Source organism: Bos indicus x Bos taurus, chromosome 5 (genome assembly GCF_003369695.1).
Source record: "Bos indicus x Bos taurus breed Angus x Brahman F1 hybrid chromosome 5, Bos_hybrid_MaternalHap_v2.0, whole genome shotgun sequence".
NCBI lineage: Eukaryota > Metazoa > Chordata > Mammalia > Artiodactyla > Bovidae > Bos > Bos indicus x Bos taurus.
Genome location: NC_040080.1, coordinates 114,583,581 through 114,602,696, shown reverse-complemented (window position 1 = coordinate 114,602,696; position 19,116 = coordinate 114,583,581). Strand labels below are relative to the sequence as shown.

The 19,116-nt window shown below is 37.5% G+C and overlaps 1 protein-coding gene across 4 annotated transcripts in view; it reads right to left on the bottom strand.

Annotated features, from left to right (window-relative positions):
- Nucleotides 1-19,116, bottom strand: part of NAP1L1 (nucleosome assembly protein 1 like 1) — a 38,950-nt gene that overhangs the window by 6,929 nt on the left and 12,905 nt on the right. For 2 of the 4 annotated variants that reach the window (XM_027543317.1, XM_027543316.1), the window contains 10 exons: nucleotides 17,463-17,499; nucleotides 13,209-13,294; nucleotides 11,687-11,789; nucleotides 4,579-4,720; nucleotides 4,265-4,345; nucleotides 3,448-3,576; nucleotides 2,199-2,270; nucleotides 1,264-1,403; nucleotides 681-826; nucleotides 567-586 (listed from right to left, as the gene is read on the bottom strand). In XM_027543317.1, the coding sequence (XP_027399118.1) occupies nucleotides 567-586; nucleotides 681-826; nucleotides 1,264-1,403; nucleotides 2,199-2,270; nucleotides 3,448-3,576; nucleotides 4,265-4,345; nucleotides 4,579-4,720; nucleotides 11,687-11,789; nucleotides 13,209-13,294; nucleotides 17,463-17,479 (936 nt within the window). In that variant the 5' untranslated portion in view covers nucleotides 17,480-17,499. Of the gene's footprint in view, nucleotides 1-566; nucleotides 587-680; nucleotides 827-1,263; nucleotides 1,404-2,198; nucleotides 2,271-3,447; nucleotides 3,577-4,264; nucleotides 4,346-4,578; nucleotides 4,721-11,686; nucleotides 11,790-13,208; nucleotides 13,295-17,462; nucleotides 17,500-19,116 lie in introns of those variants that run through there. The other 2 variants (XM_027543319.1, XM_027543318.1) reach the window with 1 other exon arrangement.

Here is a 19,116-nt window from a genome sequence, read left to right as displayed (position 1 = left end):
CTCAAGACTGTCTTTTGTTACCATCAATACTTGGTAATAAACTTAAGCCAAATTCAAAACATGCCTAGCCTACACTGCATATACAGATTTCTTAAAGGCTGTTCCTCATTCCAGGCTGCATGCCAAGCACATTTCAGCTATATGATCAACATATATAAAATAACCACATTTCTACTGGAATAATAACTACAGAAAAAAAATCTAAGCAGAATGTGATTAGTGTTTTCTAAACAGTATAAATGACTTAATACACTCCATTTTCCATAAGGAAGAAAACTTAATAGTTTGAAAACTTGAATCCCTCACGTCAGTACTTGCAAGTCTCAAAAGAAAAGAAAATCTTTAGCCTCCCACCATTTCTCAGTGGAAGCAGCAAAAGCATTTTCAAAGGAGTAATTTTTCAGATGTGTAAAGGTCCTCTTCTCTGCATTAGAAAGCCTCAGTATAAAATACTAGTGGCCACTTCCCCACTCCTCACATTTGAGAACCAGTCTTTTAATTTTATATATACAGTCCTTTAATTTTATATACAGTAAACAATTCAACAAATAAACAATTCAGCTTACCAGATCTCCACTCTCAGGAACTGCAAAATTGAGAAAAGAAATCCAAATGAGTAAAAAGTTAAACAGAGCTCATAATAAAACAACCATAAATACTCAAAGCAAAATGCTATTTACCTTCAGGAGGGGCAAAAAAATTAAAGAAAGAGTCATTAGAAACTGTTTTGGTCACAGTACGAACTGTCCCACGTCCCTTGTGTTTCTGCTTCTTCTTAATCGTTTTCAAAGTGACATTCTTCCCTTTTTTCCAATCTATCTGGCACCTTCCAAAACAAAGGGAAAAGAATGTCTATCACAATTAACGCATTTACTTTCAATTGCTGGAAAGCTGACATTTTTCTAAGTAAGTGTTTTATTTTCCAATTTTAGAGGGGGAAATTTGTGCTGCTTTCTGTAGCAGTATAGAGAGAAAATTTTTATTTCTAAACAAATTTTTTCAATAAGTGTATTTATAATTACCACAAACTCACAATATAATACATTCAAATGTGTACTCCTTTGGAAAAATATCTATTATGGTCCATGGAAAATCCTGCAAAAATGGTTAAGCTCTTCTCAGAAAACATCTTACTGAAATATTTGGAGATAAACTATGTATGTATGTGTGTACCAAGCGGACACACTAGAAAATAATATCACATATCGTAAGTAAAATAAAAATAGATATAGCATTCTATTAAAGTACTAAAATGAAACTCACCCTGTACAACCCATAATTTCTGGTCCATCAAAAGAAAAGGGATCAGAATCATCTGGTTCTGACCTCATCCTATATGTCTTTGTCAACACTTCATTTGTGAAATATTCATTGGGTTCAAAGTGAAATTCTAAGACAAAACTCTTAAAAAAAAAAAAAAAAAAACATTAAATTAAATTTTTCCATGATAAAATTTCAATGCTTTAGTAAATAAAGCTTAATGTATGATTTCTATAAACAAAATTTTAAGTGACAAAGTCCTATTCTGGCAAAAAGTCGTAAATCCCAAATTACCTTAAAAGCAATGTATGGCACCAAATAAACTGAGCAAAACTTAGTTCAGCTTACACTGTTTAGTAACATGTTTATGAAATAGGTTAGGTACAGCTGAACAGTCTCTCCCTTCTTCCCGCCATCTCCCCAGAGAGGACTTTCAATCTTAGACTGACAGAGCAAAGGCCCAACCTTAGCACATGTAATAGAACATGTTGCATGTGCTACAGCTCACAGAAACTCTGCCCATGCTTTCCATATAATCCTGATGGTTTCAGGGAAAAGCTGTTGGCTCATCTTCCATAATGAAGAAGTAAGAACCCTCTAACACCTTCTGTTCTATTTACTTTCTAGACACATGTTTTTTCATACAGAATAAGCATTTTCTTATTCACTTTGCTGTTATTTTTAATACATTTTAAATTCAGTATCAAAAATGGATGATTTTTACTATCAGAGGGAGGAAAAGGAATAAATACAGCATCACAACTATCAACATGCAAACTTTAATTCCGACTAACAATTCAAAGTACCAAATATCATTTTCAATTTCTTCTCACTCCCTTGTCTAATTGTTGAATGTCACCTTTCTTTAGAAAGTTCCATTGATCTACTATGTAAACATCTAATGCTACAAAACTGGAAATATTTCAAGATTCTTTTACCATAGGCTGACCAGCATCTGAGAACTTCACTTTAATATCTTTCAAGTGCTTCAGAATAGGCTCATCATGTTCCTTTAAATTAAAAAAAAAAAAAAAAGATCAAAACGAGTATCTAAATGGCATTTTAAGACTAGAGTTCTTCTATTGGACGATATGCATTTAACCAACCGAGACATTTTATTGAAGTTTTATGTATAATTATGAACCTTAAAATTTACTCTCCAGGTTTTATGCCTTATACTGTTTAAAAATGTTTAAAAATGTTTTCTGATCATAATTGTTACCATTTCCAGCTGCTTCTTGTTCCTTTACTACTTTGCTAAAAAACAGAAATGCAATAAGCTGTCATTGTTTTGAGATAGTTTCTTTTTCATGATATTAACAATCACAACATAAGGTAGTAATAATGCAGATGAAAGTGGCCCAAGAAATGATTCAGATTAGGAGAAGCAAAGTTTCCCGAAGGTGACATCTATATTGGTTTCCCAGAGAAAAGGACAATTATTAAAATAGGTAAGTAAAGAACTTGCTTATCAATGTAGGAGACACAAGACTAAGGTTCAAGCCCTGGATCAGGAAGAACTCCCTGGAGCTGGGAAAGGTAACCCACTCCAGTATTCTTGACTGGAAAATTCCATGGACAGAGGAACCTGGTGGGCTATGGGGTCCCAAAGACTCAAATATAACTGGGCATGCACACGCACGCGCATGCGCGCGCGCGCGCGCACACACACACACACGTATGTTTACAGTGTTCTTTGACAATGCAAATATTCCTTGGAATAGTTTCAGAGTGAAAAAAGTCTCTCTGGTCAGACAATCAAACAACCCACCATAACCTCCATACTCTGCCATCTAAAACCAAGAGGCACAGGGCTATGTGAGAATTACAGTGAAATGAGCAATTATGTAAGAAACTGTTTCATTATTTAATTTTTGGAAATGAATTTATTTGATTACATTAATCAAAGCTGCAATTCCCCTCCTACCAATAACAGCTCTTTCAAAAGAAAGCCATCATGGGCATTCCCTTGCAGTCCAGTGGTTAGGCTTCTATGCTTCCACTGTCAAGGGCCAAGGTTTGATCCCTCATCAGGGAACTAAGATTCCCATAAGCCTTGGAGCACTCTTTTCCCCTCAAAGGCAATCATTCTATAAAAGTCAACAATACAGAAACCAGTCATCACAGTCATTTAAATTCCACAGGTTTACTCTTTGAGGTAAACTGGTGTTTTATGAATAAAATTACCTGAACCATATCACTGAGCAAGTCAACATTCTTAAAAACGGTCAACCAAAACTCAGGAATTCCCTTGGGATCTTCTTTTTCTTCATCCTTTTTCTCATCTTCAACCTTGGCCTTTTCTTTTAGCTCCTCCTTAATAAAAGACAGCATTAATGAATGCTGGATACCTAGATTAGACATCTTGATAAAATGTTTTACATTCAGGACCCAACAAACCATCAACTAATTCTAACATTCAGCCAAAGAAATTCTAGTCTAATTGTGTAAACAATGCTGTACCCACAGCAAACCTTTACTTCTATAAATATTCACTATACCATATCCCTCCCAAAAGAAAGCTACTAGGACCCATGAGATGTAGAGAAAAAAATTTTAGCTTCATGGAATAAAAAGAATTAAGCACAGTAAAGAGAAAAAGCAAAAGAAACATAAACCTTGTTTACTGCCTCACTCACTGGTTTTCTTAATTAAAATATATTCTCTTAATCAAGGTTAAAATATGAACACTGGAGAAATGAGATCACCTAACTGGGCACTGGATCTGTGTCACAGCCCTGCCATCTATAAAGGTGGGCAGGACACTTAGAAGCCTTCACCTCCACTCAAAAAATGGGAAGAATCCTTTTGTATGTCATCAGGAAGTTCAAAGTAAAAGTTTATATAAATCTATAAACTTTAAGTACTATAAAAATACAAGGAAAAAGTAAATTTGGGTATAGACAGTGCCAGGCTAACAGTGGCTCATCTGCACTCATATCCATCTCACAATAAAAGAAATATTCCCAAAGTATAAAAACATACTAAAGATAATAATACCAACCGAAATTTCATCTTCCTCATCTGGTTTCCATTCACACTCTTCTTCTGTAGGTTCATAAATGGCATTAATGATCTCAAATCGCTGAAACGATTAAAAAAAAATTGCATAAAAACTCTGGCATCCAAGCTAAAAATTGTGTCTCATTAACACTCATAGATTTAATGACTTCATACTACAAGCTGAATTGTTATTATTGATAATTTCCCCAAATATCTTTAATAACCATTTTGCTGAGAGGTCTAACAAAAGTTTGTTTATATTTTCAAAGCTTTATTATCTACTTGAACTTTAGATAAAGTATTAGAAAACATTACCTTATCAAACAGAGGCTGATAAAGAACAGCATACTTTCTTTCAAGATCATGAACTTCCTCATAGAATTTGGCTTCTATCTGTGCACATTTAACTTGAAGGTTTTTGAGAGCATTCACTCGTCTTTTAACTACCCTAGGCAAGCTGAAAGGTTAGAAAATACCAATTATACAGCATCACAGTAAAACACAAGTCACTTTTGTCATATTGAAATTGATGCATAAAAGTTAGTGAATGACACTCATAGTTAGCAACATGCATGCTCATTCATGTCCAATTCTTTGTGACCCCATGGACTGCAGCCTGCCAGGCTCCTCTGCCTGTAGGACGGACTCTCCTGGCAAAAAAACTGGAATGGGTTGTCATTTCCTCCTCTGGGGATCTTCCCAGCTCAGGGATCGAACCTGGGTTTCCTGAATGGGCAGGCAGATTCTTTACCACTAAGCCACCTGGGAAGCCTTTAGTGAATGACAGGTTTCCTATTTGAAGCAAAAGGTACATTCAAATATAGACCTCATGACCATTAAGCATTTCAAAAGAGCAAATTTAACCAGGTAGCAAATTTAAACTGTAAGAAAATGTAAATTGTATCACAAATCCTAAATCTTTCATTGTAATCACACCTTAGCACTGAGCTTGTCAGTGCTGGTATCTCAGGTGTGAAACAATCTCATACAGTTAAAAAGTCATGAACTGACTATCCTGATAACCTGAATTATTTTTTAAAATATGAACTGAGGGAATTCCCTGGCAGTCCAGTGGTTAGGACTCTGAGCTTCCACTGCAGGGGACACAGGTTTGATTCCTGGTCAGGGAACTAAGATCCCACAGGCCACAAGGCTTGCCAAAATCAGTGAATAAACACAAATAAAGTATGTACAGTTGACCCTTGAACACAGGTTTGAATCACTTATATGCAGACATTTTTCAGTAGTGAATACTACAGTACTATACAGTATGTGGCTGGTTGAATCCGTGGAGATGGAGGAATCAGATACAAAGGGCGACTCTTTATATACTGTTATACACTATGTATAAAGTTATACACTGATTAGCTCCTTATTCAAGGGTCAACTGCATATCTCACCTGTGTCTATTATTATTACAGTAAAAGAGGGGACCATATCTCTTTCTGGAAAAAGAATGGTATCCTACAGCATTATTTTTTTTTACTCTCAATATTTAATTTGGAATTTGAAATTACATTAAATAAGTACATAGTATTTTATGAAGAGGGGAGGGGGATTCTTAAAATAACAGCTTTCCTGAAGTATAATTCATATGATCCACTATGCGACATAGATTAAAAAAAAAAAAAGAATATACACACCTAGTTTATGAGCCCCTCAAAAAATTACTGAACTTATGAATCCCTCTAAAACCCAAAAAACATTCACTCAGGCAGTTTGTACAACACATCCAAAATCCAGGTTAGAATTTCCTGCTGTAACGAATGGACCTAGAGATTGATATACTGGGTGAAGTAAGTAAAATAGAAGAGGAAATATTGTATGACATCCCTTATAGTAAAATCTAAAAAGAAATGATACAAATGAACTTATTCACAGAACAGACTCACAGAGAATGAACTTATGGTTGTCAGAGAGGAAGGAAAGCATGAGGGGAAAGGAGAGTTAGCAAATTTGGGATCGACACGTACATATAGCTAGGTTTAAAATAGATAGCCAACAAGGATCTACTCTGTATCACAGGGAACTCTGTTCAATGTTATGTGGAGCCTGGATGAGAGGAGAATTTGGAAGAGAATGGATACATGTAAATGTATGGCTGAGTCCCTCGACTGTCAGCCCGAAACTGTCACAGCACAATCATCAATTCTCCAATAAAAAAATCAAAAGCTAAAAAAAAAAATTTCCTGCCACAGACATATTGTTGTAATCAAATTAAGTCTCTTATTTAGCCACTTAAGGTAAGTAAAACAAACAAAAAACAAAAACCTCAAGTATCAAGTTTTATTTCTTATCCTTGAAAGTAAAATGTTCTGTCAAGGCGGTCAAAGAACTTGGTCACCTAGCTTTACCCTCAACTTCATGTCCAAAAAAAAAAAAAAAAGACCACCAATCCTAGAAACTTTATGGAGCCACACACACACACCGTGAGCAAATTGAGACACACACACTCACACGCACACACATCCCATGAGCAAATTCTGAAGACCGCAGGCTGCCTTTAACTGGTACAGACAGGGTGAGCGGACTGCAACTTCAAAGACAGGGATGGGTGGTGGTGATAACCAGAGTAGGTAACTAACGGTGAGGTCAAGCTGGAAGAAAACTTTTGTGCAGCAAAGCTTTTAAGTACTGCATCTGCTTTCAACGCTCATTGCAGTCCCCTTCACCCTTCAGAGAACCCAGTTCTTATGATAACACAAAGAGCTGATGAAAGCTGGACGTGCTCAGAGCCGTAAGCACTCACTCTTCCCCCAACTCCAATCCAGGAGCAACGATTACAACCAAAGTAGACTGCTTCCTCCCAAGAAACTGTCTGCAATTGCCAGCCCACAGTCTGAGGTGACTGGGCTCTCCTCAGGCTCATCCTGCCCTCTCTCTCTCTAAACCCCATGAGACTGAGGTGACTGGGCTCTCCTCAGGCTCATCCTGCCCCCTCTCTCTCTAAACCCCATGAGACTGAGGTGACTGGGCTCTCCTCAGGCTCATCCTGCCCTCTCTCTCTCTAAACCCCATGAGACTGAGGTGACTGGGCTCTCCTCAGGCTCATCCTGCCCCCTCTCTCTCTAAACCCCATGAGACTGAGGTGACTGGGCTCTCCTCAGGCTCATCCTGTCCCCCCTCTCTCTAAACCCCATGACACTGATGTGACTGGGCTCTCCTCAGGCTCATCCTGTCCCCTCTCTCTCTAAACCCCATGAGACTGAGGTGACTGGGCTCTCCTCAGGCTCATCCTGTCCCCCCTCTCTCTAAACCCCATGACACTGATGTGACTGGGCTCTCTTCAGGCTCATCCTGCCCCCTCTCTCTCTAAACCCCATGAGACTGAGGTGACGGGAGCTCTCCTCAAGCTCATCCTGAGCCCTCTCTCTCTAAACCCCATGACACTGATGTGACTGGGCTCTCCTCAGGCTCATCCTGTCCCCTCTCTCTCTAAACCCCATGAGACTGAGGTGACGGGAGCTCTCTTCAAGCTCATCCTGTCCCCTCTCTCTCTAAACCCCATGAGACTGTCAAAACCAAAGTCTAACCGCCAACCCTCCCTCGATACTCACAGGAGTAACTGATATCACCCAGTGAGCCAAAGAAATAAGATCAGAATAACTAGATGGTTCCTGAGTACTACGCAAGAACCAACTATTTAGCATCTAAAGCATTATTAGACACATGAAGAATTTAAACAAGAATGTAAATATATTTAAAGGGATGAAGGAGGATAGATACTATGAAACAAGACCAAGAACTGTAAAACAAGGTGGGAATACTAAGTATTAGAAATACAGTAACTAAAACAACCAACAAATAGGATAAACAATAGAGGTTCAACTGAAGGAAAAAAATCCATGAGATTTAAAAGCTCTCAGACAGGCAGTGGTAAAGACAGAAAAGCTAGAAGATATGGAGACATGGATGATAAATGTTAACAGTTGAAAAAGAGAAGGAAGGTAGATTATCTGAAGCAATGTGTATAATAAATTTCTCAGAGTTAAAGAAATATGAAAATCCTTACTCAAAGCACTGAGACGTTACTGAGACATATAACTATCAAAGACAAGTACATTCTAAAGGTATTAATGAAAAAAGCAAATAAACTATAAAGGAAAAGGAATCAAAGTGACATCAGGCTTCAAAGGAAACAAGAATATACAATATAGAAGAAAAAAAATGAAGTGATATTTAAGACTCTGAACCTACAATATAGAAGAAAAAAAATGAAGTGATATTTAAGACTCTGAACCTACAATATAGAAGAAAAAAAAATGAAGTGATATTTAAGACTCTGAACCTATAATATAGAAGAAAAAAAAATGAAGTGATATTTAAGACTTTGAACCTAAAATTTTCAGATATGAAGACCAAGCAAAATTTCAGATATGAAAGTAAAATAAAAATTGCCTAAGAGGCTTCCAGAAATATGCCACAGACACTCATATTCATTAAAAATAATTTTGAGGAAGTAAAAAAAAAAAAAAAAAAAAATCCAGGAGATGTCACATTAAGGTATAGGTGAATTAAAAATTGGTAAAATTTACTGTTGCCTAGAAGGAAAAAAAACAGAAGCCTACAGGAAGTACATTATCGGTGAATTTAAGAGATCAATAAGGGTAAATAAAGCTATTAGATTATAAGCTATTTTACTATAATAAGAGAGAGGTAAATTAAGTGAATGAACATTTTTTACACATCTATCCCAGAAACTGATAAAGCATTAATCAATAACCAGAAATAAAGAGAATCTGAACAGTACAACTAATATGCCTAAGCTGTTGACTTTGGCATATAGATCTTCACACTGAACATACCCATAACATTTATAGAAAGTTTTATAGCTGTTAAAGGTTTTTTGAACTAAACATGCAATCAAGAAACTGGAAAGAGGAATAGAGCAAACCCAAATAAGGAAATAATGTTAAAGGCAAGGGGGGAAAAAGCAGCAATAACAAAAATATATGAAAATGGAAAATCAAAGCCTGTTCTTAAAAACATTAAGACTGAGACAACTGGAAAAACTAATGAAGATACAAAGTACAGAATACAGAAGGGACAATTAGATTTTTTAAAAGTACGAACTGTATACTAATAAATTTTACACCTAGATAAAATGTATATTTTTTAGAAAATAAAACTCCACAATTGACAAAAGAGAAACTGAAGACATTAGTTTACCAGCACACGTAAGCTCTTTCCACTAGTGAATAAGGTAACTACCCAGCCTAAGTACCCAACTCATATTTCCAAAAGTATATATTTAATATATAATTAGTAAATTCAAAGAAAAAGTCAAAAGATCATCAGAATCTAAAAAGGACAAGAAGACCACTAAAAAATCACCAATAGATACCAAATTAGTGAAGAGATTATACATTCAATTCTGGTAAAGATTAGAATGCTCATTTTTGATGCTAATGCTTAACGCAATATTGAAAGTCCTAGCCAATGTTATCAAGAAAGAAAAATTACCATGGAATGTGATATAATGTGGAAGATGAGAATTAAAACTGCCCTTGTTTGCAGATGAGACTTTGGGGCTATGGGAAAAATAAAAGAACAAATTACTATACAACAAGAATAGCAAGGTTTCTGGACACAAAATCAACTTTAATACTAATCAATAGCACTCCTGTATCATGAACAACTCAAATGGCAGCCCACTCCAGAATTCTTGCGACCAGCCTGAGGGACTCAGTGCATGGGGTCATGAAAGAGTTGGATATGACTCAGCGACTAAGCACAGTACACATACATGTACACTGAATAACAAAATCAAGAGTCGGAAAAAAAAAAGTCAAACAGAAAATACAGTAAAAAATAATAGTCACAATAACAATACAAATTAAGAACACTTCGTAATAAAATACAGAATACGATCTGAATAAATACAAGGACATGGATGAGACAATTTAATACCAAAAAGATAGTGGAATTCCTATCAAAATTGTAGTTGCTTTATTTTGGGGGTTCTGTTTGTTTTTTAAGAAAACCCTAATAAACTCACCCTCAACCATACATGGGCTAACGGGCTACAGATGGTAAGATCAATCCTAAGAGTGTGTTCCATGATGGGTGAGAGATGGTAGGAGAAAGCAACTGTCAGATATGAAGACATACTCTAAAGCCAGAGTCAGTAAGTGGGACAATGGCAGAAGAACAGGCAGAAACAATGAAGACCGCTGCTGCAAGAGAGGAGTGCTGCTCAGAGACAAAGGCGCTTAGAAGGATCTGATGTGTGATAAAGGTGGCAACATAAATGGGAAAGAAGGAACCGTGGAGTGAAGCGCTATAAAAACTTACTAAGAAACAGAAAGGTGATCTCTAGAAGGATTCAAGGTCTAAAGGTAGAAGATAAAACTAATCAAGTCAATAGGAAACGTAGGAGCAAGGAAAATACATCTTCAAAAGAATAAGACGTAGGTAAAAAAGTTAATGAACATAAAAATTAAGGATTTAATGGAGGACACCATGGACAAAATTAATAGAAATGACACAAAAATTAGTTACAAAGTCTAAAACTGAGAAAGGATTAAAATCCAGAACACATAAGAACTCCTACAAAACAAGAAAAAGACAGTAAACCCCCACAAGTGAATGGGCCAAAGGGTACAAATGAGCAACCTAAAAGGCCCACTCCCAATTATCACGCAAAGAACGTCAATTCATTAAAAATCAGAAAACACAAATAAACAAAAGGAGCCTGCATCTCTTTAGGCTGGTAAAGACAAAAACTATAAGGCTGAATGATGCCAACTGCTGGCAAGGACACAAAGCTAAATCAACCTTCACATATCCTGGAAGTACTGAAGGCTTGCATATCCTACAACTATCAATCCCCCGAGAAGTACATACTCCAAAGAAACTCTCACACAACCCCTTAAGAGGACATGCACCAGGATGACCATCACAATGGCATCTGTGATGATGGAGCTCGGAGACAATCCAGATGGCCGTCAAAGAAAAAGCATACAGTGAAGCATGGTGGACGAACATCACAGACAGCCAGGGAACACAGAGAAACTACTGACTAAGGTACAGAGAGACAGCAACGTGGGCAGACCTTAAAGTCAAAGTTGTGTAAAAAATATCAGAGGCAGAATAAGATACTTGGGTTATTACTAATGACTTTTATCACCAATGAAATAAATAAGAAGTCTGTATTTCTGCTAATTCTCTGCATTTCTAACAAATCTCTAAACAAATCTCAGGGATGATTTAAGATTCATATACTTCCTATGGAGATGAACCAAAATAAACTTTAAAAGACCAACTCTAAATTGGTACTTAGCAAAATTTTAAACTCCCAATAATCCTATAATGAACATTAGCTTTTCCACTGTGACATACATTAAGTCCCAGATGACCTTAAAAATATTCACCTGCAATGCTGATTATAGAAAGACAGACTATGAAAAAGAAGAACGTGTACCTTTCAATGTATCCTGTTGGTGTTTCTACCAGACCATCAAGTCTTTCTTGAAGGGCTGCAAGAATCTGAGGATTTTGCATCATCTGAACAGTCAGCTGACGCGCTTTAAAAAAAAAAACAAAAGGGCATCGAAAGAAGGATTTTATGAAAATGTATTATGCTATTTTAATAGGGCAATCCAATCATGAAGCTTTCCTGACTAGCCCATAAATCTCTGGTATGAGTAGAGACGAACAGCAAGGTAAGGAAAATTCACTCTAGGAAAATCTAGCGTACAGAACAAGTTCAGGTTCCTAAAGATGTCTAAGGCCACCACTTCTCAAGGCCACTGCCACAACTATTCTGAACACTATCCTTTCTCTTCCTATGTGTTTTACCCACCTTGTGTTTTGAGAAGTTCAAAGATTCATCCAGATGCCTATCTGTGATCTTTGATAACCCTTTGAAGTCAGACAACACATAAGAAAACTGCAAAAACAGTGACCCTTTCAAGCCTGGGAGAAAGATGGTCAAATGAATGACCTGAATGATTCCTTGAGCCTGTGCATGTACTTATGTGCACCTGAACCGAGTTAACAGTTGAGACGGTCAAAGGCTGTAACTAAAGCCAAACAAAATTCGGTTGATGGCCTCTAAAAATTACACTCCATCCAAAAATAAGCTACATTTGTGCAAAACTATTCTGCTATCTCATCTGCTCTGTCAATACAGACTTTATAAAAAAATTGCATCAATTTTCCCAGTTTATGTCTTTAAAGATCAATTTACTTCTAATAGTAATTTGATTCTTCAATGATATACAGTTGTGATAACCAACATACTTTTAGAAGTACCAATATGGCCATAAAGATACAGTCCTGTATCATTAGTTCAGTAGTCTTTTCACAATAAACCTCATTCTGGCCTAAAAATGGAAGTCAAGTCATCTGGTACCTTGATATTCTTGCCCCTTTATACCCTAAAGCAGTATAATTCCCCACTAACCATTATTACCCCTTTTAAAAATAAATCGCTAAAGAAAATGTTGAGTGATTTTTGTCTACATTTAATAAATGTTCTTTTTTTGGTTGGTTAGAAAGAATTAAAAAAAGACAGACATACATACAACATATTTTCTACATGTTAAACCTTTTCAAGTCTAAGCTAATGTTTAGAAGCACCACTACCAACAACTCCTACCACTACCTAAGACACTTCTAAATTCAGATAAAACTCATAGGCAACTGTTTGACAAGACATGATGTCCAACCAGCAGTAGAGGGCCACAGTGACCGCTGATGGGTCACCAGATCCATACCTTCCTCCCTCACTCCACCTCCATCTCCCTCACTCCACCTCCATCTCCCTCTTCCTTTCCATTTCTCCCTCCCCATCCCAAACATACATTCACACGCAAAACTGCTGCTGTGGGTGTGGCTAATCAGGAAGGTGGACAGGTATTCAAAGAGAATGGCGTTTATTACTGTCCTGTATAAGATGTGAGCCAGCAATCACTGGCTCCTGAAGTAATTTAAAATAATACCTTTGATTTTTGTTTCTTCACCAGTTTCTTCTTCTTCTACTTCTTCAACATCATCCAAATCTTGATCAAGTTCAGACTGTTCTTTGCTATAATATTATAGTATCACACCAAGGTTCAAATGTACCAATTACCCAAAAAAAAAAAAAAAAAAATTATAGAAAACTTCAATTCATTTTCTAGGTTAATATGCCTCTTTCAAAAATATGAAACAAGAAATCTAAAAGATAATCCAGTTTTCAAACTTCATATGTAAATAAGTAAAAATTGGAAGTACTTAATATTTCATTTAAAAGCTTTTCAAATATAAAGTTTATACTTTAAGCTAAAAATGTGGTTTGATGGGTTGTGATTCAGAGAATATAACATCAGAAAGTACGTGCTTCCAACTCAATATCTACTGATTTCACTCTTCCTAGTAACAGCACTCTTGATTTTATATGCGATGGTAATACATCAATCTAACAAGTCTACGTATTCCAGCCTACCTTTCAGATAGATGTGGCTATATAACCAAATTCTGGCAGTGAGATAAAAAGGAGAAGCAATGCAGAATTTTACCATCCTCCTTAATCGGATGGTAAACAGCTGAGGCTGTTTTGGTATTGCTCTTTCCTACAACAGGGATATAATGGCTAGTTCCAGCAGCCATGTAGGACCACGAGGCATCCTGGAGAAGAAGTCTCCAGCTAAGAATAAATAAAGGAGTCTGGAAAAACAAAAGGCTCCTCAATCTCTCTTAGCTGTAGAACAACCACATAAGCCTGTATCTGTCTTTGGACTTTCCTTTTTCTTTACTTCATAGTGGAGATGAGGAAGAACAGTAAAAGTTAAGGGGAAGATCTGAGTCTACTTCATGCTCAGAGTAAAACTAGGAGAAAGTAACAATATCCTTCCAATTTCATCTTAAAATTCTAGTTTTTGAACATGATATTACAATCAGTATTAAAACAGGGATATCTAAGTCAATATAAATAGCATCATACAATTTCTTATGTAATTCTACATTTTAGTATTTGGTTTAGAAAATCAGCTGCTTTCATATCTTAAAAAAGCATTTGAAAACTTAATTTGCACATAGGAACAAATATGACCTAATTTTCATACAGTAACAACTACAGAAAAGGTCAACCGTATTCTACAAAAATCTGTTTCTGTCAACTAAGGGGGAAAAAAGCAGTCTTCCCATCAGAAGCAACACAGATTATTTTGGGAGTATCTTTTATTATAAAATTAAGCATATTTAGAGCTAAGGTCACTAAAGATAATGTGGAACAGTTCTTCCCCCAGGTGTCGTCTCATTCAATCACTTATTGAACATCTAAACCTTAAAGCTTTAAAACAAGAGTCCACAAACTGTCATATGGCCAAATCCAGCCCATTTCTATTCTTTAAACAAAGTTTTACTGGAACACAGCCACATTTATTTATTTACTGTCTATGGTTTCTCTCACACAGCCCAACTTCCCTGGTGGCACTATAACAGAGCTGAAGAGCTGCAACACAGACCACATGGCCCAAAATGCCTACAATATTTATGATCAGATCCTTTACAGAGTCTGCTGACTCCTGCTGTGAAGAACAAGGATCCTCTCTCCTCCTACCCTGCTAAGAGCTCACAAGCATCCAACAATAAATAATGGAGTGGGAGGGGGTAGGGCAGAATCAAGCTATCACAACCAATTTCTTTCTTTTTTCGTTAAAACAAAATGAAGGCTAGATGGCAGATTGCACATACTCAACTGATCTTAATCCTTCTAAAATCTCCACTAAGATTATGATAAAGAAGTTTTAAAACAAATACGGAAGGACAGGGAAATAAGAGCCAACAAATTTACGGACAACTGAAATCTAAGTCCATAGTAGTAGAGCTGAGAACCAGCCTACAGTGTCTTTAAAGAACTAGGGCTTGGTGGTGAAGGTTGATAAAACAGGGAGGATAAGCAAACTGATAAATCTTAGGATGCTCTCTCTAGCAGAAGAGGTTCTGCTTTGGAAAGGGAACTGAGGTCAGACTAGAGGACCACAGAGAGAAGCATACTAGAATGCGGAATACAGACATTCCTCCCTAGCTGCCCTCTCCCAAGTTAGCCCCCCAAACACTCTTCACTGACCTGTGTGACCAGCCCAGGAAAAAAGTACCATTCTAACACTGGGGATTCTCACAACAAATACCCACCCTGATGGGTATTAAATTGATTAAATACTAAATTGGTAAGTCTTTCCCTCCCCAACACTCAAACTCTCCAATTAACTTTAAAAAAAAAAAAAACATCCTTCAACTAAGCATTCCCTCCACCCAAGTCTTAATGAGCAAACAAGTATTACTTCCTATCTGAGGAAAGCCTCCTACACTGAGACCAAAACAGAGGGAAAGAAAATTTAAGACTGAACAGGTAATACAAGGGAATGAGTATCCAGAGAAAAGAAATTATCAATCAAATAAGAAGATGCTATAAAACAGGAACAGGGAGCAAAGGAATGTTTGAAAACTAAAATAATAGAAATTTAGAAACTCAACACAGGAGTTAAAAGATAGTTTCTTCTGCTTTGTCCAGAAAGAAGAGCAGAGACAAAGCCAGAAACTAGAGCAAAACGCAGTCCAACATATAAGAGAAGCTCCAGAAATAGAAAACAGGAAGACATTCAACAAAGGAAGTCAAGCATATGCCCCAGAACTGACAGATACCAAGTTGCAAGACTGAAAGGGTCCACCACTGTATGCCTAACACAAGAGGCATAAAACCTAACAAGGTCAAAAACTGTGAACTCTGAAGCCTGAGTAGCTTCCAGAAATAGATACATATGTCTGTATTTATTCAAAAGTCTCACATACAAGTGATTAAGAATTATGACGACTCTGAAATTCAACACTAGAAGCAAGCTGACAGTGGAGCAGTGCCTTCAAAATCCTAAAGAAGAGTGATTCCCAGATTAGAATGCCATATCCAAACCGTCAAGCAGAAGGTCACCAGTCGTTTCAGTCATGCCATCTCAAAAGAATTCACTGCCCTCGTACTCTTCCAAGGTGCTAAACCACAAGTACAAAAAAAGAAAACATGGGACATAGCAAACTCCAGAGAGGAGAAAAAGAAACCCCAGGAAGATAAAAGAGATGCACAATGACAACGGTGAAGCCAAGGTCAAGCACGCCACACCGCGCAGGGTGACTCAGGAGACCATCATTCTGAGAGCCTTCATCAGCGACACCCACACTGCCACTCTCCTTTTAATGATGAACAGTGTGCGTGGGAGGACTGGCCAGATTCTTAGACGTACTTGAACGTGCTGCCCTTGTAATAAAGTCTCCTCCCTCCCACCTCCATGCTCTGCTGCCTACAACAGCTGCGGATAATCACATTATAACCCCTTCATCCTGAAAGGCTGTTTTACCTACTCCTTTGAGTTGGCAGCCTACCATGGAATTACAAATAGCAACAAACAGTGCCGTTCATCCCATTCTCCTGGACCATACTTCCGCAAGACATCCATCCGCACCAGAAGCCTGCCAGATGCCGACATCAGTAAACCTGTGGTTCCTGGATGTATGACCTTGCCCAGGGACTTCTTCAAAATAAGCCTTTGTAAGACTCAGGAAAGCTGAAGGCAGACCATGACCCAGACAGTCTTTCTTTTCGTACTTTTGACTTCTCAGCTATATTGCAATTTTTCTTTACACAGCTAAGTTTGTGACTGCTATTTAAGAGTTTCAAAAGTAAATACTGATTAAGAATTTGTAGGGGCTGAAGCTCTACAGAAAAACAGAAGCGAACTAGACAAAGCCAGGATAGTACTGACACATCTGGAGAGAAGAGGAGGATGCAAATGAGAAGGGTCACACAGGGCTTCTAAGAGTAATGCTGCAATTCTTAAAAACTTGCACACAAGTGTCCTGTTGTTCTTTCAACTCTACACATTAAATTTTATAAACTCATCTTTATGTACGATACTTTACAGTTCAAGTTGTAAAATCTTTGAGAAATGGTAAAAAACGAATTCTCCAAATATTTATGACTCATTATTGTGCTCAGCACTTTCCTAAGAATAAACACTGACAAATGGTTTAGTATATTTATGACAATGATTATGTATACTATATTTTGTCTTGGATACACTGTACCCAACTTTCAAAATAGTAGGTACTAAGCATTAGTCATTACATTTTCATAATACATAATTAGTACTGCTGTTAATTAAATCACACAGTACACAGTGAAGCCAAATCTCTGAAAAAAGAATCAACTTTCTGTCACTTACTTGTCGATGTCTGCCATGTTGTACAAATGCCAAATATCTATGGAGAGAAATATCAATGTTAAAAAAAGAAAACATACAATTTATTTAAAACCAGTAAAAACATCTGAAACCAAAGCTCTTTACATCAATACCATGCTAAGGTATTATACACACACACACACACGTATATATATACACTCCCGTTAAAAGTGTTTAAAAACAAACAGGGGCCAGGAGGTGGAACACTGACACTAGTCACTGAAGTAAATTCTTCAGAGGACGCTACTTAAAACAGGAAAGTTACTACTTGGCATTCAGAATCTACTGGGCAAGGATTTTTACAGCAGCACTGTTGGCTAAAAGAATCTGAGGTGTGCTAGAATCAAAGGAAAAGAGTAATACAAAGAGTCTTTATTCAAATTCCTTTAACCATGAACGGTCAATTTTTGGGCTGCTTAGTACCTCCCAGTACTCTTGAGGAGTTCTGATGAAAACATATATATATATACATCCATGAAACCATCAAAGTCACGGTAACAAATATACCCCTGCCTTGTTAGAATACCTCCCTCCTACCCTTCCTGCCTCCCATCCCAAGCAAGCGTTGCTCTGCCTTCTGTCACTATAGCTTATATTTTCTGGAATTTTATAGAAATGGCATCATAGAGTATGTACTTTCCCCTCTGGTCTGGCTTCTTCCATCCAGAATGAGATTTATCTGTTGTAGTACTTACCGCATAGTTCATTACTTTTTATTGTATAGTGGTATTCCATTGAAAACATACATTCTATTCTATGTTTAAGTTTTCAGCTGTTGATGGACACTTGGGTTTTCTTTTGGGGGGAGGGGGTATTACAAATAGAGCCGCGATAAGCATTTGCCTCTTTGTATGGACAAATGCACTTCCCTGGGGGCAAATGCACTTCCCTGGGGGCTCAGGCGGTAAAGCATCTGCCTAGAATGGTAAAGTATCTGCATACAATGCGGGAGACCCAGGGTTCAATCCCTCCGCCAGGAGGATCTCCTGGAGAAGGAAATGGCAACCCACTCCAGTACTCTTGCCTGAAAAATCCCATGGACGGAGGAGCCTGGTGGACTGCAGTCCCTGAGGTTGCAAAGAGTCCGACACACAGACAAAATGCTTTACTTCTCTCAAACCCACTTGATTTTTTAAGTTATTTTTATCAAATTCATGTTAAAAGCCAAAATCTGCCACGTACTGCACTCATGATCCCCTGGAGATCTTTTCTTTTCCCCCTAAGTTTAATAATTCTGGTTATTAAATGTCAGCCCTTTAAACTATTCAATGGCAGCTATAAAGCTCTGGTCCAGATCCACCAAGTAAACATTCCCCATCCCTTCAAACGCACTTAATGTCACATCACTGAGTACTACCATGCCTCCAGCTTACCCTGAGTATGTCAGCACATTCGTCCATAATGTTCTTGGTTATTAGGGCTTCCCTGGTGGCTCAGACGGTAACTAATCCGCCTGCAATGTGGGAGACCTGCGTTTGATACCTGGGTTGGGAAGATCCCTGGAGGAGGCCATGGCAACCCACTCCAGTCTTCTTGCCTGGAGACTTCCACAGAGGAGCCTGGCCGGCTACCATCCACAGGGTCCGAGGAGTGGGACGTGACTAAGCGACTAAGCAGTTCAGATCAGATCAGATCA